This window comes from Hydra vulgaris, chromosome 03 (genome assembly GCF_038396675.1).
Source record: "Hydra vulgaris chromosome 03, alternate assembly HydraT2T_AEP".
NCBI lineage: Eukaryota > Metazoa > Cnidaria > Hydrozoa > Anthoathecata > Hydridae > Hydra > Hydra vulgaris.
In genome coordinates this window covers 63,808,828-63,834,008 of record NC_088922.1, presented here as the reverse complement: position 1 = coordinate 63,834,008, position 25,181 = coordinate 63,808,828, and the positions used below count along the sequence as shown (strand labels likewise).

Genomic DNA, 25,181 nt, shown 5'->3' with positions numbered 1-25,181 from the left:
GTTAGGCCAAGCATTAAGAAACTCTGTTATAGCATCATTATGATAGTATAGGGCAGCTGCATTGTAATGTAAAATGTTAAAACGATTTCCAATAAATGGAACAAAAAAAGATTTATCATTACGGGAGGAAGAAAAGAATTAAACCATGATGCAACACCATCTTCCTCACTACCCCTTGAACGAGATGCCTTGCATGTGGTACGAACTAACCTTACAGCACCACATTCTTTACCACTAAAAGCAAAAACAGTTTCAAAATCATTTTGAAGCAGAATTTTTTCAAAAGTATTTTTTTTTGTTCTGAATTACAATATTTAACACAATATTTACAAACATATCAATAAGAAAAATTACATGCAAAGAAATCGTTAAAAATAAATAAATAAAAATAAAGAATAAATATAAAGAACGCGGGTACTCAAAGAAGATCATACAGGTCTTGTCACCGAGAACCGCTGTTGAAGAACTTTGAACTTAGTAAATATAAATAAAATAAATAAATACAAATTTTAGACTTTTCCGTTCGTGATAAAAATTATTTACAAATATTAAGAATTAAAATAAAAATTAAAGTAAACAAGTAAATAATAAATGACTACTGTACAAATAATGTCAGTGCAACTTTCAACAAAATTCAAATAATGGTGTTTAAATATAGTTTCTCACATAAATTTTAAATCAATATTGTATAAAAGTAAAATATAAATGAGTGATGACAAAACTAAGTACAATTAAAAGTATATAAAAATATTTTAAGTTGAAAAAATTACTTTTTTTAGTTTTCTTTTGAACATATAATAATTCTATTTATGAGAAAAATCAAAATTTTTAAAATTATTTGGTTCCATAAAAAAGCTCCACGAAAAGAAATGCAAAATTTACCAAGTTTGTTTGAAATTTTGGTTGTTTAATAAAATTATCATTTTTTAAAGAATATTTATTTTTTTCTTTTAAAGAATATAAATCAAAAAAGGAAGCTGGAGATGAGTTGGTTTTACATTTAAACATAAAACAAAGAACATTATAAACATTTACTTGATATATATTAAGAACATTCATGTTAAATAAGAGTGGCCTTGAGTGAGTAAAACGATTTTTGAAATTTATAAGACGTGCAATATGCTTCTGCTGACAATAAAGTGGCTTTAATTTACTTTTATGGGTACTACCCCATGCAATATTAGCATAATTAATATGACAGTGTATAAAAGAGTAATATAGTTGAGTTAATGAATGTTTGTTTAAAACACTTCTTGCTTTATATAAAACTCCAATGCTTTTTGCAATTTTGTTGCATAAATGTCCGATGTGATTCTTCCATGATAGATTTTCATCTACAATGATACCTAAGAAATTTGTGAAAATTACTCTTTTTATTTGAATATTATCAATATGAAGAAGAGGCATAAGTATTCAAAATCTTATCAGTTTAAGATGCAAAATTAGCAAGCAAATGGAGTTTGCAGAAAAAATTACTAATGTCCTTCAAATTGTCTTTGAAATTTGTAGAAAGCAAACCCCAGATATTTTTTGCAATCGGCAAAAGTTTTTCTCTTAATGTTTCTAACTGTGAGTTAAAAAGAGGATTAACAGAAGAAAGATCAGACATTGTTGATTTAATCGATGTTATTAACTTAGCAAAATTAAATTCTTTTTCAGTAGATGAGTTACTAACAACATCACAAATGTCATCTACTATACTAGTTTTGCAAGACAGTTGCTGGATCTTTGCCAACCAATTCTGACAAACCAAATGATAAAGTTTTCCCACTAGTTGTAGTAATTTGAAAATTTTGATAATGCTTATGGTATTTCTGAGTACCATCACCATGCAAACGATTGCCTATATTAGAGTTTTTATTTGTCAAATTATTTTTAAGCATTGCTTCTGCAACTTGAATTAGCCTAAAATCAAAGCTTCCTGCATTAACCTACATTTTACAGCAGCTGATGGTAGTTTAGATATGTTCTTTTTGGCAAGTTTGTTTAATGCTACTTTTATGACTTCGTTGACACTGTTCATAATCATGTTTATTGATAGAAGTTTCATGATAGTTCCTCGAATGTCATTACTGTATCTGCCATCTTCAAATGTTATTACTTCCTCATCATCCTACAAAGAAACCAATTTTTGAAGTTCTTGATTCTCTTCTTTAAAAATTTTTGTCTTAATATATAACGAAACTACTTCCTTCTCTAAACTTATAACATCTTTGATAATGTAGTCATTAATATAGTTGGTTTTATTTTGCAAAATAATTTTTAAACTACTCACTTTTTATTGCAGCTTTATTTTCTCATATTTTAACTCAGAGTGTTTATATCAGAATTTTCAAGAATTGAAGTAATATCTGTTATTTTATTTGTTAATTGTGCTATTTTATACTTTGTTTCATTTTTTAACGAATGTATTTCATTCTTTTTTATTTCAAGCTGAATATCACGATATTTTATTCTTTTATTTAAATTTCTCGTATTAAATGATTTTTTTTTTTTGACTTCAATAGCTCTAATTTCTTTTCAATAATATTAAGTTTTTCTTCTTTTTCACGATAACACTTTTTGATAAAGTTCAATTCAGCTTCAATTAGAGAGTTTCTTGAAATAAGTAATTTTAGATTATTTGACATATCTTCAAAATCTTTTAGATGTGTAAAATAATTCATTTTTAAATCCAAAATAGATTCCATTTTCCTTTTTAAAATTCTTTTTTCTTTTTTAAACATTGTCTTTTCGCTTGTTAGTATTTTTTCTTTAAGAATTTCAGATGCATTCACTGTATTATCAGAAAAATTTGCAACAGGTGGAAAAAAAGCCTGACCTAATAATAATGCTAATTTGTTATGTTTTCGTTGTTTCTTTAATTTTCTGATGGTGTCAACTAATCTATTTATCTTTTTGGCTAAAGCTTTCTTGCAGCAGAACAGTTTAACATTAAAATCCACGCAATATCTACAATATATTGCATCATAAGATGTATCTTTTAATGTCAAATACCAAATATAAATACTTTCATTTTATCTAAATAAATATAGATTTTCAGTCCATCATTTCGAACGAATTTCAAACACTTTTACTTATTATATATGTGTATATATATATATATATATATATATATATATATATATATATATATATATATATATATATATATATATATATATACATATATATATATATATATATATATATATATATATATATATATATATATATATATATATATATATATATATATATATATATATATATATATACATATATATATATATAATGTATATATATAAAACTTAAAAATTAGGTGAATTGAATAAAAAGTAAATTGTAAGTTATAAATAAGACTTACTGATAAACTAATTGGTTAGCAACAACAACACCAACTACAAAAAGTAAACCCGCTTTAAATACTGTAAGTAAAAGTTTGTAATAAAATCTCAGCTCTCAAAAAATATAATTCAACATGTGCAATGATTTTTAGACTAGTTAGAGAGAAACAATAAATTTACTTTATCGCACTCAAAAGTATCTAAAGACGGGGGAAATTTAAAAAATCTCCATTTAAAAAACAAAAAACCCACCCTATTAAACTACCAAAATAAAAATAAAAACTGATTGACATAATAAATAGTTTGACCTAATATAGTTTGATTGACATAATAAATAGTTACAGAATCTATTTTTATGTGGGGACGAAAGAATTAGCTTAATTTACTTGTATATAAACAAAACTTAAATATGTAAAATTAAGTAACTTTATCAATTCTAAAGCGAAACGACGTCCCCAAAAACATTATTGTAGTGCAACCTTTTCTAAAAAAAATAACATCTATACATACGTATATACTACTTATTTTCATGGCCGGGTTTTTATTCTTCAACACCTACATAAAATCATTTGTTGCGTTTTTTGGACGAAGTTTTTCAAAAACGTACGATATATGTTTTTCCGCAATAAAATGTCACGTGACAAAACTGCCTACTGGAAGAGATTTTGCGTACTTTTCGAAGCAAGCTTGAAGAGGTTGAGAAAAACTTTTTTAAGATTTTCTTGATTATTCTGATTAGAATTTTTTTTTTTAATTAATGTTATTTACAATAATGTTTATACAATAAAATTTTTGAATAATCTAATATTTCTGAACGATTAACATGCCTTTAAAATTGCTCCAATAATGAAATGTTTCCATAAAATGACTGCAGGTGTTTCCTACTATTAGCAGTTCTTTAACTGAGAGGTGAAGTTAAAAGCTTTTACTTTATTTCCAATAGCATCACATCAGATTTATGTCACAGCCAGATTTATGTCACAGGGAGTTTATTATTTAACTTACCATCTTCTTCAACAGTTTAATGAAAAGATACAATATTCCGAAAAAATCCAACCTAATAATTCCTAAACCTAATTAATTTCTAAACAATCAGAAGCTGTGCTAAAATCACTTTAAAATTAAATTTAAGAGGATTTAATTTTGTAATATATAACGCGTACGTATGCTGAGGGAGGAGAGTTTTCATTAAACGCGTACAAGTGCGTAAAAAGGAAGAGGTGGGGGTCCTAAATTAGTAATTTTACTGTGTAAGTACTTTATATCCCCTAGTTATTTTAAAAAGTCAAAAGAAATTACGAATATTTGTTATTTTTTACTTTACTATTTGTAAGCAGTGATACATTATGTAAACATTATATAAACCTGTCATACTATCCAAAAAATTAAAAAAATATACTACCAAATGTTTCAGATTTTTTTGTTTTGTACACAAGTAACAGGACTTAATAAAATAAGATTTTCATGAAAATTTTAACTTTTAGATCCAAATTTTCCCAAAATATGACTATTTCATTTTAAACATATATCGGTTGAGCCCCTCTTATTCCCTCACAATTAAGACGTTTGTTTAAAGGTTTCAACACAGTTAGCACGGATCCTTATAATACCAACCTAGCTGACCCGAGAACGCCATTTAATTAATATTTTGTTAGTATTTTGCAACTTAAACCTCATAACGTTACCGAATACTGTGATATTCGGTCACTATTTTCAAAATACGTATGAAAATCGTAAATTTTCGTGATTGCTTTGTGTGAAAAAATGTTTAAGACAGCTTACTGCTTTCCAAGCAGATTGAATATGCCAACTGTACGAGAAAAAGATCAATATCATTGATTCTTGGGTGACACAAGGTCTCTCCGAATTGTGTAGAACAATTTTGCGCATGAAACAAATAATTTTTACATATTCAAAGAAAATTTTTTAAAAAACGAGAAAAGATTTCTTGTTAAAAACATACTTCCTAAAAAAGGTTTCGGGAAGTATATTTTTAACAAGTTTCTAATCACTTTGTTTGTTCTTTTGAACATACTTTATCTTTTTATTAAACTTTACTCAGAAACTTTTAAACAAACTTTCTGAACAAAGTTTAATATAAAGATTAATTGATAAAAATATATGCTTTGGCTTTAGGTCAAAGTAGTACCCAGCTACTATCAAGCGGTCCAAAATTGGCCACTCTAGCTCTAGTAAATCTACAACTAAATTAGGACTATCAAACAACGGATTAAAGAAACTGGTCAGAACTGTAAACAAATATCAAGCAGCAAGATGGTAGAGCCAAATTTTTATAAGAATTTTTTAAGAGCAGGTCAACACTTGAGTGGTTTCTTCACCTGCAGTGACTTAAAAGTTACCGACTGGAAAGTAAATTTTGATACAGTTGCTCACTGTAAAGATTTATCAAGTCTTGTGAACCATGTTATTCAATCTCGCAAAAATTTTGGTGGATACTTTGTGAAGCTCGGAATTAATGGTTGTAAAGATTTTCTCAAGTTTTGTCTAAGCTGATTTTTTGATAATTGCTGATACTGTGATAAGGGTTGAAACCACCTCACTGCCTCAAAAATAACCACTCACTCAAAGGACTGGCAAAAACTATAGAACAAAGAGACAAACTTTTGTTGCGGTATAAGAAGATTTGTCAAAAACTCACTCCAACATTGAACAAATCTGGTCACTAATTAATGAAAATGGAGTTAAATTTGTTTTGGTTTGCAATATGAAAGATAAAAAAATAATTTGTGGTCTTCAAAGCTGCCCTTCACATTTAACTAAGCCCGTATAATGGGAGCCAGTTTGAGGGAAATGATTGCAGAAAGCTTATTCAATATCTGGATGTGCAGCCGGATTTTGCTGAGATAATTGAAAATTTTAAAAGTTAATGATAACTTTTTATCATTAACTTTTTGAAGTTATTTTTTCACTTTATTTTGAAAGTCAATGTATTTAAGAAGGTTCAAAGGGCTAATAAAAATTCTATTAAACCCTGACAAAAATTCTTTTTTTTGTTTTACCAACTGATAGTCCTTTTGCCTGGTTTATCACTTTTTTTTATCACTTTTTATTGCATTTTGGCAATAGTTTATACTTAACAAAGTGTTTAGATATGCATAAGTCTGGCCCACTGTGCAACACAATTCCATTGCGCTGCACAGTGGGCCAGAATTCACTTTTACTGGACAAAATTCATAACTAATTTAGTATTAGGGCTATATTGACTAAAATTAGGGTGAGTAATAATATGATGTCTGCGCTTCTTATAAAGGTGTAATTTTTTTAATTCGTTGCTATGGATACCAAATTTCGAAAAGCAAAAATCTATTTTTGGTATTTGCAGATATTTTTACGAGTGCTATGTTTACCATATTTTACATAAGTACCAGTATGAGTAACTGATTACTTTCAGAAGTTGTACTTAAGAACTCTTCTTCAATTAAAAGCTCCTCAAATTCAAAAGTATCTTTTTTACTAAATTTACCAATTATAGCATCAAAGCAGCCAGGACATGATAGAATTACAGGCACATCATTTGGAAAATGATTTCTTAACCCGACACCGCATATTGTATATTTAAAGAAACAAACAGAATTTGACTTAATTTCATAGTGTTTATTTAAATTAGTATGCATATGTTTAGTTATTCCGTAAAATATACTAATAAACCCGCGGTTTAAAACACATCAATTGTTTTTTTGTTCCTAAGAAATGTCTTTATTATCAATTTCAAACAAGAAGAAATCTGCGGTTAGCTACTTTTGAAAAAGGTATTTTTTGAACTAAATATCTTTACATATATAAAGGGTTAGAATATATATAAAACTATTTTAAATATTTTTAATCTTTAGTAAGTGTAATAAAAAGGAATAGAACCATTTTTTCCATATATGGGTTCTGCTAGCTTTGTTTTACTATGTGTTGCTTTAAAGCAACATTATGCATTTTAGGATATTTTTTAACATATAAAGTAATTTTCTAAACCCTTTCTGTGTAGTTGTTATTGACCCACAAAATGTTTTCTTTGACTTTTAGATGAATTGCAAAAGTTTTTATGGTTCAAAAAAACAACAACAGTGGGTTACACATAGATTGCGTATTCCACCAACTAATCTGTCTGAAGAAAGTGACCTTTCAAGTGACACTGATGAATAAATATTTTCCTCAAGTACTATTGAGAGTGAAACTGATGAGGAAATTTTAAAAGAAACAAGTGATAGTGACACAAATGATGATGATTCTATTAACACAACATCCCCAGCATCTGCACCTTGCAATAATGGAGGTCATGATAAAGGTAACATTTTGTATACAACTAATGATGTTCTTAGACAGTTTATACACTAGTAAATAAATAAATAAATATATATATATATATATATATATATATATATATATATATATATATATATATATATATATATATATATATATATATATATATATATATATATGTTTTTTGCATTATTTATGATTCATAATTTACTTTAGTTATAATCTGTTATTTTTATCGCTAAAAGTATGATAGATATATATTTTTTTATACTTTTAGTGAAGAAACGCCCCTTAGTATGGAAAAAGCAGGATCCAGACAAAGTTGAAAAAATAACATTAGACTTTGAGACTAGGGTTTCTGTCAGCTGTTTAACAGTAACAGTAAAACAGCTGTTTTTTCGCCAAAAACTAAGAACAGCAAACAGCTGTTTTTTTGTAACTGTTTTTTACTGTTTTTTTTTAAATTTTGATATGTTACCGCGATTACATTTTACTTTTCTAAAGTTAAAGTGATTTGAAAAAAAAATTTCCATACAAGTAACTACTTTTTTAAAAAAAAATCGCGGGGCTTTTCCCTTCGCTTTGAAGAAAGTGATCTTGTCACAATTTAAGTTAAAATAATAACTTATTATAACAAATAATTATTTAACAAAAAGTAAGCTATATTACGAATTAAGTTTAAATATCTTGCACTATTTAATACTTATTTAGATTTCAGCTATGTCTTCTGTTTGGGATTTTGAATTAAACGCAAGAATGAAAAACAAAAGATCTCGAAGGTCAATGCAAACGTTGCAACAAAGTTATTTAGTGTTCTGGTAATTCAACGACCACATTAAAGAGGCACTTGATTTCACATGGTATTACGTTTGATAAACCACCTGATACAGCTGAATCCAGTCAACAAGCTGTAACTGAAAAGAGAACAATGATGATTCCTGATATTTTTTCTAAAAAAATGACACTGAAGGAGATAGTAAGTGACTTGGCCACTGACAATATTTCAATACATGCCATCACAAACAGCAAATATATCCGTTTATCCATATCACGAGACGATTTTAAGTTGCCAAGAAACGAGAGCGACGTCATGAAATTAATTCACGATGATTATGATGATAAGAAACAAAAAATGATCGGCAATATCAAAGAATTGCTGCAGAAGAATGCAAAGTTTAGCTTCTCGGTTGACGAGTGGACAAGCATACGAGGACTGCGATACTTCGGAGTGAATCTTCACAATAATGTTAATAAGCTGACTTTTAAGACAGGACTTGTTCGCATATTAGGCTCATGCTCAGCTATGGATATGATAGAAATTATGAAAAAGCATTTTTTAAGTTTTGGTTTATCAATGAAAACCGATATTGTTGCTGCTACTTTGGATGGTGCCTCTGTAAACAAAAAATTTATTCGTCATGCTGAGATAGAGGGGCAATTTTGTCTAAATCACGGAATTTATCTTGCCGTTTGCGATACACTCTATAAGAAAAATAATCTAGTCGATGATTTGGAATACATTGATAGCGATGATGTATCAGAAACAGATGAATTTGACGAGAATGGTGACCTTCAATTCCTCGAGGAAAATTTTTATGATGTAGAAACTGATTACAAGGACCTTCTTAAGAAATCACGAGAACTTGTTAAATTTATAAAAAAATCATCTGTCAAAAACCATGCGTTTCAAATTCACGTCAAAAATGAGTTAGGGCATGAGAAAGAACTTCATCTCGACGTTAAAACTAGATGGAACTCAATTCCAACAATGCTTGAGTCACTTATACAAACAGAAAATTCTATTCGAGCAACATTATTTGACTTTAACTCACTTCATCTAATCGATTCCTTAAATTTTGGTGCGCTTAAAAATTTGCTCAGAGCTTTAGATCCTGTAAAACTTGCAGTGGAGAATTTAAGTCGAGAAGACGCAACATTAGAGACTGCTGATACAATCATCGAATTTATGTTAAAAAAGCTTTCAATGATGAACAACGAAATAAGTAAAACATTGTACGAGAACTTAAAACGCCGAATTGATGAGGGCTGGACAAGCGATATAATGAATCTCTTGCGAAGCTTGAACGATCCTTCCACGACACCGTCAAAAAACACTTTGATTTTTGCTGGAAAACTTGCATCTCGCCTCTTTGGAATCAATAACGAGGAAAATGATGATAAAATGACAGTCACAGAGTCTAACGATGCCGAGCAAGAAAGTTTATCGCTTCAAGATGAACTTAACATGCTTCTTCAAAAAGAAAAGTCATCAAAAATATTGGGGCAAGATAAATTCAAATGGTTAAAAAGTGAATTTGTCCTTTTCAAAAATACAGGCAAACGAACAGAGCATCTACAAATGCTTTACAATGCATTACTTTCAATTAAACCAACATCGACTGACGTTGAGCGTGTTTTTTCAGTATGCGCAAATTACTGTACAAAAATTCGATCACAATTATCGGACAAATCACTAAATGCACTTGTGTTCCTTAAATATTTTTATAACAAATCATGTAAGAAAAGTCATACAATATAGTATTTAAATAAAAAGTACATAAATTTACTATTTTCTTTGTATTTTTTAAAAAAACAGTAAAACAGCTGTTAACAGCTGTTTTTTGAAAAATTAGGAACAGCAAACAGCTGTTTTTTGAAAACCACTGTTTTTCAGAAACCCTATTTGAGACAATGCAAAGTGATGATGAAGATATGAAGAACTGGGAGCCAATTGAATTTTACAAAAAGTTTCCTAATAATTCTATTTTTGAACTTATTGTAGAAGAATCAAATAGGTATGCCATACAATGCAATCCTTCTTCCCCATTGAACTTGTCATGCAACGAACTTGAACAATTTATTGGTATTTTGTATGCAATGAGTCTGGTAAAGACGCCAAGTACTAGATTGTACTGGAGCAAAGAATTTTATTTTGAAAAAGTTGCAGGTACAATGCCAGTAAACAGGTTTGAAAAAATTAAAAAGTTTCTACACTGTAGTGACAATCTGACCCGTCCTAAAAACTTCACAGATCGGCTTTATAAGATCCGTCCCCTTGTCGATCATTTACAAAAACAATTTTTAAATCTAAAACCATCAGAATTATTATGTATTGATGAACAAATAGTTCCATTCAAAGGGAAATCTGGACTCAAACAATACAATCCTAAGAAACCTAAGAAATGGGGTTACAAACTGTATATTTTATCTGGTATTGATGGGTTGATTTATAACTTTCAAGTTCATACCGGTGCCATTGATGTGTGCTTAAATCAACCTAATTTAAAAGCTTCTGGAAATATAGTGCTAACATTACTTCAGCATATTCCTAGGAACAAGTGGTATAAACTATTCTGCGACAATTGGTACACAGGTGTTGATCTTTTCAAGATACTTCATGACCAAGGAATTGGTTGTCTAGGTACAGTAAGAGCAAACCGTCTTTCAAAAAAAAAATTACATCAGATCAATTCATGAGAAAGAATGGCAGAGGTTCTGTGGAGTTATGGACAACCACCTATGACGGTGTTGATTTGAGGGCTATCAAATGGTTTGATAATCGTGGTGTAACACTATTGTCAACGTATGAAAGTGTCAACCCAGTATCTAATGTTTCTCGTTTTGATCGAAAAGCAAACAAAAGAGTAAATTTTGTTTGTCCATCCATTGTAACAACATATAACATGTTTATGGGTGGAGTAGACCAATTAGATGGATTTCTTAGTCTTCACAGAATTAGTATACGGTCTAAAAAATGGTACCACAAATTGCTTTTCCACTTTTTTGACATGGTTGTGGTTCAATCATGGATCTTATATCGTCGTCAAAATGAAGGCAACACATTGAAACTCAGAGAGTTCAAAATGAATATTGCTGATTGTTTAATTAGAAAAGGTAAGGCAACAACTAACAAAAGAGGAAGACCCAATTCTTCAAATATTGAAAAAGAATTTATGGAGAAAAAAAAGCGTGGTCCTACAGCCCCACTACCAATAAAAGCTATTCGTTTAGATCGATATCATCATTGGCCTGTATTCATTGATGACGTAAAAAAGGAAAGGTGCAAGAATCCTGAATGTCAGCACATCACAAGAGTTTACTGTGAAAGATGCAAAGTGAACTTGTGCTTTACTGCAAAATCAAACTGCTTCAAATATTTTCACACTGATTGAAACTGGTGAATTTTATTTTTAAAAAATGTTTAATATGTTTTGTTAAATTTTGTTAATACAGAAAATAACAAATTTGTTTGTTTTGTATTTGATTTTTTATGGAAATCTGTACCAAATCCCTTTTTTCAAAATTTTTTTTGGAATATTTTGAAAAATAGGCAAGTATAGGTCTTTTTTATGTCATAGAAAATCAATAACTGTATGTTACTATTTTAGTAAAAAAAGAAACAGAAGTTGGAAGCTACTAAATTTGACTTTGTTGTTGAGTATTTACAAGGTTTCTAGGCATAATTATAATCTTAAATCTCGTCTTTTTTAAAACTCGATTTCATATTGTTGCTTTAAAGAAACAAAGCCTAAAAGACCCCCCATAAAAAAAAATTCATGAATATTCTAAATTTTTCGAATTATCGAGTTTTTGATAATATCTAATAAAAAATTTTTTTTTAAACCATTAAGAAAAAAATGTATGCGGTGTCGGGTTAATTGTCTTGCGAGTTATTACATGACCATCTGAAATCAAAAATAGTATTTTTTTAGTGATTATAGAAAAAGAAAAGAAAAAGAAAAAGAAGAAAAGAAAAAGAAATATTTGAAAGAAAATAAGTAAAGAAGTATTGAAAATAGAAGTTAAAAAAGTTAATGAGTGAAATAAATAAACAGAATGGAAAAGAAAGAACAAAAAACTATTTATACATCGAAAAAAGAACGGCAAATCAAGATTTTATTAATTTTTCATATATTTCTTTAGTTTTATTTCATATATTTTTTTAGTTTTCTTTCATATATTTTGTAGGATTTTTTATTTACAATTTATTTTTTAGTTATGCTGTTATGCAGTCTTATAGTAGTGATTTTTAGTTTTTTCGCGTATAAAGTTTTACTTATTATTTTTTGTTAATAATTTATTTTTTTATTTTTTAGTTTATTTTAGTTTTATTTTTATTTTTTGTTTTACTAATTATCTTTAAATACAATTATATATTATTTGTTTTTATTTTCATTTTAGTCATTTATTATATATGTTTTAATATACGTGTATTATCATTATTTTGTTTTTCTTTATTTTTACTTTTTTAATTTTATTTTGTCATTTTTTTTTGTTTTTTTTTAATGTTTTAAGTGTTTTAAGTTTTGCCAAAAGTATAAGGTTTGTTTGTAATGTTTGTTATAGCTTTTGTTTTGATTTTCTTAGTGTTTTTCTGTTTATATTTTATTTATTTATTTAGTCATACTATTTGCAATACATTTTGGTTATTATATTATAAGAACTATGATTAATACATATACTAAATCCTTATAATTTTTTTAGCAATTGTCGTTTTTATGTCGTCGTTAGTTGTTACGTTTTGTCAGTTTATTATTGTTTGTAACTGTAACTTTGTATGTATAGACAATTGATGTATGGAAAGTTATACCGATTTATTTAAATTATTATAATTACTATATTATTATTATTGTTAAAATAACATGTTATTATTATTATTATTATTATTATTATTATTATTATTGTTATTGTTATTATAAATATTATTTTTATTATTACTACCATTACTATTTTAATGATTGTCATTAGGTGTTTACTTTATATTAGTAGTTTATACTATTTGTAAACAACCTTGAAATGTAATACCAAATATTTCAGAAATATATTGATTGATAGATGATTATAGACTTTTTTAGTGATTATAGATGATTAAAGACTTATTTTTAATGATTATAAACGATTATAGACTTTTTTTTTTTTAGTGATTATAGATGATTATAGACTTTTTTTAGTGATTATAGATAATTATAAACTTTATTTAGTGACAATAAGATGAAGTGATTGTTTTGATTATTAGTGATTATAAGATGAACACTATTTGCTTTAATTTTAAAATTCTAATGCGTAACTAAACCAGTAACCTTTATGAACTCATATATTTTAATTTTGTTGAAAAGTTATTATTATAGATTATAAATACATAGATTAAATAAAATTTTTAAAAAAACTCTTTATTGAAAATAATTACCATAGATTTTTTTTCTATTTGATATGTGCTTCTCCATTAAATTACAAAATTTAGTTTGCATATTATCAAAGCTTATACAAAAAATCTTTTCATAGTGAAAGCAGATGTTAAAATTTCATCAACTGTTATTCCAGATTTCCTAGTTAAGTCTGCTCTGATATCTTCTTTATAACAATCAAATCAGTTTAAATCAGTCTTTCTACAGTAAATTAGTTTTTGACAAGTATCATTTAGCCGCATTTCAAAATCATTTGAATTTATTCTCAATGTAACTTAATAAAATTAACTTAAGCATTGTGACAATGAAAGTTAAAATGATTGTTTTAATTGTAACCAATTTGTTAATGCTAAAAATGTTAATCTTATTTTAATATTTATATCTCTTTAACAATGCTGAGTAGTTGATAAATTTCTGCTATACTGGAGTTATGTTATCTTATTCCATTTATCAACCTTCATCACGTTAAAACCTTTATGCAAAATACACCCATCCTGTCAAAAGGGTCATGACTTGGTATGGAGCAATAGTATTAGAACATTTGTATAGCCACCAAATTATTTGTTTATTATTATTAAATTTAATCTGCAAAGGAAAAATCCGTGAAGCTGGGAAAGCAAAATGTTTATCATTTAATTGGTACATAGAGTTAATAACATTACCAAGCGAGAAAGAGAGTACCAATCATACAGTTTTTTTTGCCGAAAAGTTTGTCAAGCTTTTTTTTTTAAAGTGTTAATGTTGACATTTTCGGAAACATTTCTATTGAAGGTAATGAGATCAGGTGGTAGTGCACTCCTTGGCCGCATAACCCATGCTCGCTCAACAAACCGAAGCTCGACGAGTTAGCTACTAGACTAAAAACAATACCCCAAAACGCCATCCTGGATATTATCTTTTTGGCAGAGATTTGTTTCAACAAGTTTTTGCAAACAGAACTGTCAGGCTATAATCTGCATCGACAAGACAGAGGCTATCGTGGAGGTGGTGTAGCTTTATTCATAAGAAAAAGTCACGGTTAATAAAGTCAAAATCAGCTAACTAAACTCTAAAATTGTTGAACAAGTCTGGCTTTGTATTTCGTTTGGTAAAGAAAATATTCTCCTTGGCTCAATGTACTGACTCCTTGATTTAATCAATAAGGTGCTTCATCAGATAACATTATTACTCGCCGAATCAAAGGTACCACTAAACAAGACTGGGTCCGCAATGGTGTTAGTTTATGGTGATTTTAATTTTGCACACATTAACTACAAAGAAATAGAGAGTTACTATAGTAGGTCTGTTTATGGTAACATACTGTAGTAACTATCGTAACATACTGTAGTAACTAAGTGAGTTACTACAGTAGTATGTTTCCGAGAACTAGCTAGCAGCACGATATTTCAGGCATGCTTGGTAAATAACCACCTGTCACATTTAAATTTTTCTGGCATATAAACAATCAAATCGAAGTACATCTAAAAATACTTTAGACCTAATCATAAGGGACGAGCCTGATTGTTTTGTCAACATAAAAGAAGAATTACCAATAGAGGTTATAATACAAGGGAAATCACACTGTCTAACATTATGCACTTTCACACCCGCAAATGTAGAAAATGAGCGTCAATTAACAATTACAAAGAAGTGGTTTATATATATGGAGTAGAGCAAAACGCGGAAACACCAATATATGTTGAAGCGTTGGAATGGAAAGTTTTATTCAATGCCCTCTTGGTGCCAAAATGTTACCATCTTTTTTTTAAAAAAAGGAAAGGATACTTGCAAGCATTTTATACCACCAACTTTGAACAATCCCGTAAACTTCCTAGTAAATGCATCTTTGCGGTGCTCTGCGATAAGACCGTACCCAGCTAGCACACTTACGTTAGGCCAACGTATGTATATACATCGTGAACCGTGGTTATTTTTATCCGATGCAAATAAAGTGTTAATCCAATTTAGTTTTATCGTATTTATGTCAATAAAAACCTTATATTATAATAACAACGTGAATAAAAGTAGTTAGCAAAATTACATTGATCCAACGTATGTTTTTCCGATCTGAACCCAACGTTGATCCATTGTATAGGGATCAAAGTTGATCCAATGTATATGGATTAACGTTGATCCAATGTTTATAACGCAACGTTAATCCAATGTGTATGGATTAAAGTTGGATTATATACATTAAATCAACGTTGATCCATATACATTGGAACAACGTTGGATTTTATATAGTTGTGTTTGCATCAAGAAAAGGCAAGTATACAAATATGTATTTGTATAATTTTTCAGTTGATTATGGACATTTTATTAATAAATTTTTCTCTTTTTTATATAACAAAATATCAAGCCACAAGCAAAACAAGCATGAATAATGCCTCTTTAATCAGATTCAGTGTAATATGTAAAACAGATGTCATCAGCAATGTTGATTCAAAATGGTTGAAATAAGAACGTATAAGTGCTCTCGTGTCCCTAATTAATGTAGGGGAGATCCTCTACCAATTTTGAAACAATTACCCACCCTCCGCAAGCCTTTAAGGATCCCCCCACTCCCCCGTTAATTAATGTTTTACTTGATATCAAAAAAAAAGAAAGAAAGAAAAAAAAAATCAGTGAAAATCGGCCTTACAAATTAGAAAATAACTATTTCAGTCATTAATTAAAACAAAACTTTTCTGTTTTAACAGGCTTTAAAAACCAAATCTCGAATTATCGGAAATAAGCTTTTAATTTATTTCTCACCAAAGTATAAAACTTTTATCAAGATATTAAATCCAATTGAAATTATTATAAAACAGCTAGTTAGAAAATGCGCATTTGACCAGAAGTCACGCTAGATGTAAATAGTTTTATGCGTGTTTTGTAAAAAATTTTAGTTGGATTTATAAACCGAGGTTTTTTATAAAACATATATATTAAGTTTTTCATATCTAGTTTATGAATCTTACATATTTCCTTTATATCATCTAAAAATGAATTTTTTACTGAGCAATAGTTAAATTAAAAGCTGGAAATTAATGATTTTAAAAGTTACTCTATTATTTAATAGACAGATAAATATGTTTATTTTATTTTGTTGTATGTACTTTTGAACTTTAAATAGAGAGTTTATATAGATTTTGCTGTACTTGGATACAAAGAAGATTTGACTGCATTTTTTCCAATTTTATCAAGTCTTTACATTGTTAACTCTCTTTTTTTACAGAGTTCCAGACCATGCGTTAGCGTTGAAACTGCTGAAAATTTATATAATTGGATAATTGAAGATGGATTTGCGAATCAGATACCAGTTGAATCAAAGTTTGCACTGTTGTTTGAAAATTTGATACCCTATTGTTAATATTAGATTTTTTTGTATCCCACATGAAGCCCAGATGATTAAGTTTTTTATTTAGTATTATTAGATGATCGTCAGGATTATCTTGCAATTAGTTACTTGTGGTTTTTCGGAGAGCAAAAGTTCCGTTTTGACAGCATTGAGGTTTATGCTATTTAAGTTATTGTAAACATTACACGTTTTTATAAGCCTTTAGAGAGAGTAAAGCTAAGCAGAATAATGTCATCAGTATAAGCAACAACACCTGTGATGCTTTCATGTATAGAAGTACCGACAAAATTATCATTTTTTATAGTTTCAAGTAATTTTTGGGTATATACAGTTGACTGTCGATATTTCAAACTTTATTTCCGGTCCCTTGCGCACTCGATTGAGCCAAAATTCTCACAATATCTCGAACTTTTTTACCGGTCCCCTGAAAGTTCAAGATATCGAGAATCAACTGTATGTTATACAAGTGGGGCGACAAAATCGATCCTTGCTTAAGAGCAAAATAAACTGGATTGGAGTCTAGGTAAGAGACAGTTGCGCTACTGTTGTGATATAAAGAAGATACAATGTTAACTCTTTCGAGAGGTACGTTTTTATCAAAGTAAAGTTTATCAAAGAGAAGATTCCGGTTGAAACTGTCAAAAGCTTTTTCAGCATCTAGCATACATAAGTAAATAGACAAATTGTCATTGGAAATACGGAAATGCAGAAATACAAACTTTTATATATATATATATTATTATTATTTTATTAATCACCCTCTGTAAAATATATTTACAAGATAAAAATATAAACTAAGAAAAAAGAGAGATAAATAATCAAAAGTATCATTTAGGAATGTTTTTTTTTAAATTGTTTTTAAAAATTGCTCGCTGTTGTTTCACATTCCAACATTGAACCACCTGTACCAAAATATGAAGAGTAGCTTCAGGAATTACATTCTCTGAGTCTTTAAGTTTTACTTTTTTCAACCAGCATTTTCATTGTTGACTCTTTATTTTCACAGAGCTTTAGACCGTGGATTAGCGTCGGAACTGCTAATGATTTATATAATTCGATAATAGACCTTGTGCAAACCGGACTCCAGATTGAATCAGAGTTTGCACCGTTGCCTGAAAATTTGATACCCTACTGTCAATATTCATTCAATTAAGTGGAGCAAAAATTGACTTTTTTGTAGTTTTTCATGAGGTTTAATTTGATGGTCGTCTAAGGATATTAAGTAAAGAAGTATATGTATATATATAATATATATATATAATATATATATATATAATATATATATATATATGCAGAAATATAAATAAAAATAAGAAAATAAAAGTAAGAAAATATGAATTTAAAATTAGAAACTAAATAAATAAAATATGACTAAACGCAAATAATATATGAAAATATTTATATTAAAAAGTTTATATTTACGCATGTAATTTTTATTTTTCCGCACAAATTTGTTTATATTTCCGCATCATTTAAATTATATTTCCGTACAACTTTGTAATATATATTACAGGAAAAATCGCTTCGGAAGTCCATCGCGGGGGTTCAAATCCTATCGCTTGCACATTTAATTTAATTTTATCTTTTCCAATTTTTTAAAATAAAAAATAAAACATTTTTAAAGTTCTATAGATATTATGTAAATAACATATATAAAGATATTAAATATATAACTATAAATATATTACGAACGAAAAAAAGAGAACTTTTTAAAAAGCTTAAAACTTCTAAAAACATCAAAACTGCGAAAAATATTTATTGCGCATATCACGATGGAGACATCGTGACATGCTCAAGAGATGGATTTTGTACCACTCACTAAAAACTATTGAAATAAAACGTAAAGAATAAGTATAGAAATGGTCGTTATGGAATAGACTTACCATGATCCATATTATACTGCTCGCCTGTCACCTGCTGTACGAGACACTTAGTCCCGGGCGGCAAGTGTCTCTTTCGCCCCCTTGAAAATATAATCGCAAATTACTTACGCAACTGCGCAAAATTATATATCTTGTATACAAAATCAATGTACAAAAAAAGCGAAATTAATTATTACAAGGATATTTTACAAGATTTCAATATATTACAAAAATATAGAATTTCCTATAACTCTAACAAATCATACTACAACTTATGACCTTATAAAGATTTTCCATTTTTTGTATCTCCAAATCTTATAGAGAAATCATACAAAAACTAACAAATCTTTTTTGGCTTTGTTTGTATATGTATATACCAATATATTAATGTATATATGTATATACATTGATAATATCAATGTATAAACATTGGTAATATCAATGTGATTTTTTCAATAAAATAATTTTCATTAAAATAAAATAAAAAAACATAAAAAACAACATAAAATCAAACAAAGTCAAACCAACAATATAATACACTTTTATTTTCAATTTCTAAACTCGCTATCGATATTGATATCATTTTTAGTATGAAAATCTAATAACATAAACTAAATTATAATATAAATAAAAAAACATAACTTTATAAAACTTAATTTTAATTCATTAATCTTTATTCATTATTCGATTAATATTTAGGGATCGTCCATAAATTACGCAACGTTAAATTTCACTGATAAGCAAAACAAAAAAAATATAAAGGTTTCGCTCGCTTCTGTTTTTTAAATAAATTTAACGTTGCGCAATTTATGGACGATCTCTTATCATAATTATTCATAACATAATTTGTCATATTTACGCTATTTAAAAAAAAAAAATTTAAAAAAAAAAACAACTTATAAAACTACATCAACTACGGTTTTGAGACTAAGTTGGCTCTTTCCCCAAATTGGTTAAGTGTTACTATACACTTCGGCATTTCTTCGATGGTTTGAAATTTTTTTCGAAAAACTAAATACGCTATTCTTAAAGGAGCCGTTCCAAAATGTGCAATAAACTGGCCTGAAATTCTACCTAAACCGGGTAAAGAGACGTCCATCACGTTAGCATAGCAGCTGGATAAAATGCCATCTACAATAATGTTTCCACTAATAGTTAAAGGAGCGTAAAACCCAACTAAAAATGAAAGTCAATAAAAAATTTTAAAATATATAACATTTTAAATAATATGATTGTTTTATAAAAAGAAATTTCAAAAAATCACATTAATTGGTCCATCAATTGCATAAATAGTCAATTAATCGCGATATTCGGTTGGATTTAAACTTGTCTTAACTCATTTTAAAAATTATTAAGTTTTTTATATTTTATCGCAATTATACAGTATATGAGCGAAACTTCAATATATTCAAGTTAATAACTTGGATCTATTGAAGAAGCTTTTACACTTTATATTTTTTTACTCGTCATCTTCACAAATTTATTTTGTATCATTTTTTTTTGTAGCATTAATCCATAAATCTCAGAAATTTTTAACACTATTTGCACATTTTCCTCTTTTTCTCGATATTCCCTTAACAATTCCCAAGTAAGATTTGACAAATCTCTGTTCAGGACAGTTTGGTGGATTAGCATTCCTTGGAACCAAAATTGACTTATTCTTTATATACCACTGTATTACCTTTTCGGAAGTTATTTGTGCCTATAATTAGTGGACGAAGGTTTTTTAAGCATACAGTCACATTAAGATCTGATGTCAAAGATTGATTTGTTATTAAAGAAGAGCTTTTAAAACCACAAATGCAAATTGCCTGCCAAACAAGGAATTTGGGAGCGAATTTTTCAATTCGAATGTACTTAAATATGTCAGAAGCTTTATAACATTTCGCCTGATAATAGTATTGATTACCTAGAAGCATCAAGTGATCTTTTTTACAGTAAAGTTTCATCATCCTCTAAAATTGATTAATTTTTTTTCGTAATTAATTTAAGCAAATTTTAAGCTCAATTTTTAGTTACTGTAATATGCTAGAAATATTTTTTTATTGTAATATGCTAGAAATATAATGTGAAAAAGCGAATAATAAAATTAGTAAGTTGAATAAACATTGAAGCTTTTCATTGAGGATGGTTAACTACTGCTACAAATGCTATCATGGTCACTGCTCAAAGGAGCTATAATCTCGAGTTCCATTAACTAAAACTCATTCTCGCATGACTTGTCATTCAGCAAAGTCTCAATTCTTTTACTGTATCTCTCCCTGCATGCTCTAAAATTTTTATTCGTCTATTTTTTTTCCCCACACTTCGACACTTTGGAACACTCTCCCATCTTCATGTTTTCATGACTCTTTTTATCAGCATGCAGCACCATGTTTGGTGTTTAACAGAATAGTTTATTATACTGGTCCAAGCTAATGATAATGTAAATGAAGAGGTAACGAGTAAGTTGAAAAAATGGTCAATTGTGATGTCCTTAAACAATTTCGTATTGGAAAACCAAAGCTACCAGTTATAACCAGGTTAACAGAGTTTATTGAACTGGTAGGGTTCCAAAGCTTGATCCTGTTAAAGTTAGCTGAAATTCTTTTCAGCTAACTTTACCAGGATCAAGCTTTGGAACCCTACCAGTTCAATAAACTGGAGAGGTGGAAAAGTGGATCAAGGGAGATGCTGGTCAAACTTTTTATATTTAAAAAGTTTTTGAAACTGATTAAATGTGTCAATCACGGCACTGAATAGAATGTCCTACTGATTGAAAACTTTGTTGGAGGCTAAAGGTCAGACAACACAAACAGAAGCTTATGCTAGTCACCAGAGTCAAAGAAAGAATCTTAAAAACGACTTGAGAAACAAGAAAAGCATCAAAAATGTTTAACTTTATTAACTTTAAGCTCATAAAATCCATGATTTTTTTCCTAAAAATATTTTTTTGAAAAATTAAGTTTAAAAATTAAGAAGTAAAAAACATTTTTTTGGTATTTCTAGCATATTCGGACCATAGAGAATGAGAAAAAAAATTAGAGGATATTTTTTATATAATTTAAGCTGTACATTTTGAACCACTCGTCAATAATACTTAAAATTTATGATTGTATCTATGAATTGTAATTCATTTAAACAGCCCTGACCATATTTTATCAAACCCCAATTCAAGCTTGATTTAAATCATGACCTCGAATGTAAAAATAAAAAAGTAAAACATTTCAAGCAAATAACAAACCAAACCAGAAAAAATGTTAGTAAATTTCAATTTAAAAAAAAGAAATTTTATTACATGTGTTTAATCTCCATTAGGGTGGCCATTAAAACAACTTTTTTTAAAAATCTCTGCTCTCACTTTTCTAAATGTGTTCTATATAATAAAATAATAATAGAATTAAAAAATTTTGAAAAATAATATTCTCAGCTCAAGACCCTAAAACATCAGATGGGTCCCTATAATATTTTCAGAGGTAGCTCAAGACCCTTAAACATCAGATGGGTCCCTATAATTATCAAAAAAATAGTTTTTCAAAGGTATATCATGTTGGGTCAAAATTATATAAAAACTTTAAAAATAGTCATCACTTTATAAAAAAAACATTATTTTAGATTTCACTAGAAAAATGACATTTAAAACTAAAAATTAAAAGTATGCATTTTTACAAAAAAGTTTTATTATAATTTTTTTTTCTTAATGTTTTTTATAAAATGATGACCATTTTAAATTTTTATATAATTTTGCTTCTTTTGAGACCCAAAATTTTTTTGTTAACTATAGGGACCCCATCCGATGTTTAAGGGTCTTGAGCTACTTCTGAAAATATTTTTTTTTCAAATATTTTTTAATTCTAGTATTATTTTATTATCTAGAACACATTTAGAGGGTGAGAGCAAACATTTAAAAAAAAAGTTGTTTTAATGGCCACCCTAATCTCCATAGACAAATCTATTGATAATAATATATGTTATTAATATCAGCATAACAAAATGTGTTTACCAGACCTCTTTGAAAATTATTCCCAGAGAAATTTCCCATAATAATTAGTACTTGGTCTAAGTATGGGACCAAGTACTAATGAAAAGTGTTTGCTTCAAAAACTTCAAAAATTTGTTTCAAAAATATAGAATCCAAATTTTTGTTGTGTAATGGATTGTTGTGTAAAAAATTGCTAAAACTACAAAAAAATTTAAAATAAATGAATTAATTAAAACTAAAAAATTTAAGCCTAATTAATTTTAAAAACAAGTGAAACATTAAAAACACGTCTAACATATCTTATTGAAGCTTATTATTATTTTTATTTAAACTATAAAAATTATTTAACAAATTCAAATTAACTTAATAAAAAAATAATTGAAAAAAAATAAACAATAATTTAAATTAATAGATTAAAACTTAATAAAATGTAATACCAATATGTAAAATCAGGTTAAAATTTTTACCTGATTCTATTATTTCAATTGCATCAACTTTGCATAAATTCATAGTCTTTAAATCATTGGCGCATGTTGTCCAAATTCCGTCACCAATTTTTATTTGATCTGCATGTTTTACTTTATAACTATCAGTATAAAGAAGATGTTTTGGTGAAAGAGTGACAGAATTTCCGCTTTTGCAGCTTATTTTGAGAAAATTCATTTTTTTAGTCTCATTTTTGTGTGCGAACATGTACACTGTGGAGTAAATAAATTTATTAGTTTTAGTTTCAAATGATAAAACTTTATCGCCAACATTTAGTTCCTTGATTAACTTGGTTTCTGGATAACTTTTTATTAAAATTATTTTTCCATTTCCTGAGAAACAACTTAAACAGTCAGGTCCTGTCTTCTCTGCAGCAATTTTACATGGATCAGGTATATTAACACTACTTTGTGCAGTGCTTTTAAAACTCTTTGTTTTTGACATACCAAGCAAATGCTCTAAAGCAGTTTGACAAATTTCACCTTTTTGTTTGTCTATAGAAGAAACAAAATCTGCAATAGATTGAAGTTTCAATTTTGTTTTTAAAACAGAAGGTTTTGAAATTAAAGAAGCTTTCCAAGATTTAAATGCATTAGAGGTGTCAATTGTTTCAATGTTTTCCAAACTTGAAATTTGCCATGTTGATACGCCGCCAATCCAATTAAGTTCAATATCTGTGAAAGATAGATTAGGATCCAAAATTTTACCACAGTCTAAACTTTTTTGAAAGCTGTGTTCCAGTATGTCCAAAATGCATTTTAGTTGAGCTTCAACTAAATCTTGTTTAACTTTGTTTGTAAAATTTTTCTTAATTTCAATGGACCCTCCTAAATATACTGATGTCAAAACAAAATGCCCCCACCTCTCAAAAAAATTTCTAAAAAATTCTGTAACATTAGAATCGCTAGCTGTATAACAGGATGGAAAATCATTATTTGCAACAGCTTCCACAAATGTTTTGCTTAATTTGAGTTTGCTGGTATCAGGTATGTACAACTTGTGAGTTCTAACTTCATGAAGATATGATAACTTTGATTTAATAGACAATTTATTTAAATCAGCTTTCTTGTTTAGAAGAAACTTAGCTTCTATTACATCACTTAATCCAATCGCATTTAATCGATGTGTTGTATTAAGTTCTGAATCTTCTCCAAAAAAAAATGAAGCCTCATTAATACAACTAATAATAACAAAACCTTTGCTAACATATAAGTGTTGATGGTTTTCTTGTTGATGTTCTCCTGATTCTTCTAATTCAAAGATACTGGATTCTTTTATTTTGTCGTAAATAACATCATAACCTTTTCCAACGCATATTTCACCCAAAATTTCTGGATTAGCTGAATCTGGTTGTGACTAAAAAAAAATCATATTATTTTAGTAAATTATTTCCTAAATGTAAAAATATATTTGTAAAAAAAAAACAAATATTTATTTTAAAAAATATTAGAAATAATTAGTTAAATTAATTGAAAAACTCACGCGTTACAATCAAGACTAGATCTAGTTAAAAAGGGGTATATATTTCTTAAATTTATAAAAAAAAAACTTTTTTTATTTTTACAGTATTTAGTTAAAAATATTTTAATTATTTTTAATTGACTAATTTTAAAATAAATAATTAAATATAGTTTTTATGTTTTAATTTAACAACAGTAACCATTAAACAGTCATAACACCAAAATACAGAAATAAAATTTAAATAATTACTATTTCCTAGTAACATCGCTAATCAACTTGCAAGATAGTGTTGTTATTCTACTTTAC

At 27.9% G+C, this 25,181-nt stretch overlaps 3 protein-coding genes across 5 annotated transcripts in view; 2 read left to right on the top strand and 1 right to left on the bottom strand.

Moving 5' to 3' along the window:
- The first annotated feature begins 10,292 nt into the window (after positions 1–10,292).
- LOC136078830 (piggyBac transposable element-derived protein 3-like) lies at positions 10,293–11,078 on the top strand. Its single transcript, XM_065794645.1, has one exon. The coding sequence runs from the start codon at positions 10,293–10,295 to the stop codon at positions 11,076–11,078; it is 786 nt and encodes a 261-aa protein (XP_065650717.1).
- On the top strand, positions 11,075–11,773 carry LOC136078829 (piggyBac transposable element-derived protein 3-like). Its single transcript, XM_065794644.1, has one exon. It carries the CDS (start codon positions 11,075–11,077, stop codon positions 11,771–11,773), a length of 699 nt encoding a protein of 232 aa, XP_065650716.1.
- Positions 11,774–18,082: 6,309 nt separating this feature from the next.
- Positions 18,083–25,181, bottom strand: part of LOC100205605 (uncharacterized) — a 44,360-nt gene continuing 37,261 nt past the window's right edge. For 2 of the 3 annotated variants that reach the window (XM_065793969.1, XM_065793971.1), the window contains 2 exons: positions 23,396–24,770; positions 19,813–20,143 (listed from right to left, as the gene is read on the bottom strand). In XM_065793969.1, coding sequence (XP_065650041.1) covers positions 19,881–20,143; positions 23,396–24,770 — 1,638 coding nt within the window. In that variant the 3' untranslated portion in view covers positions 19,813–19,880. Of the gene's footprint in view, positions 18,315–19,812; positions 20,144–23,395; positions 24,771–25,181 lie in introns of those variants that run through there. The other variant, XM_065793970.1, reaches the window with a different exon arrangement.

Excerpts from the sequence above, each read along its gene's own strand:
- LOC136078829 (XM_065794644.1), top strand. The coding sequence starts at position 11,075 with ATGAGAAAGAATGGCAGAGGTTCTGTGGAGTTATGGACAACCACCTAT.
- LOC136078830 (XM_065794645.1), top strand. The coding sequence starts at position 10,293 with ATGCAAAGTGATGATGAAGATATGAAGAACTGGGAGCCAATTGAATTT.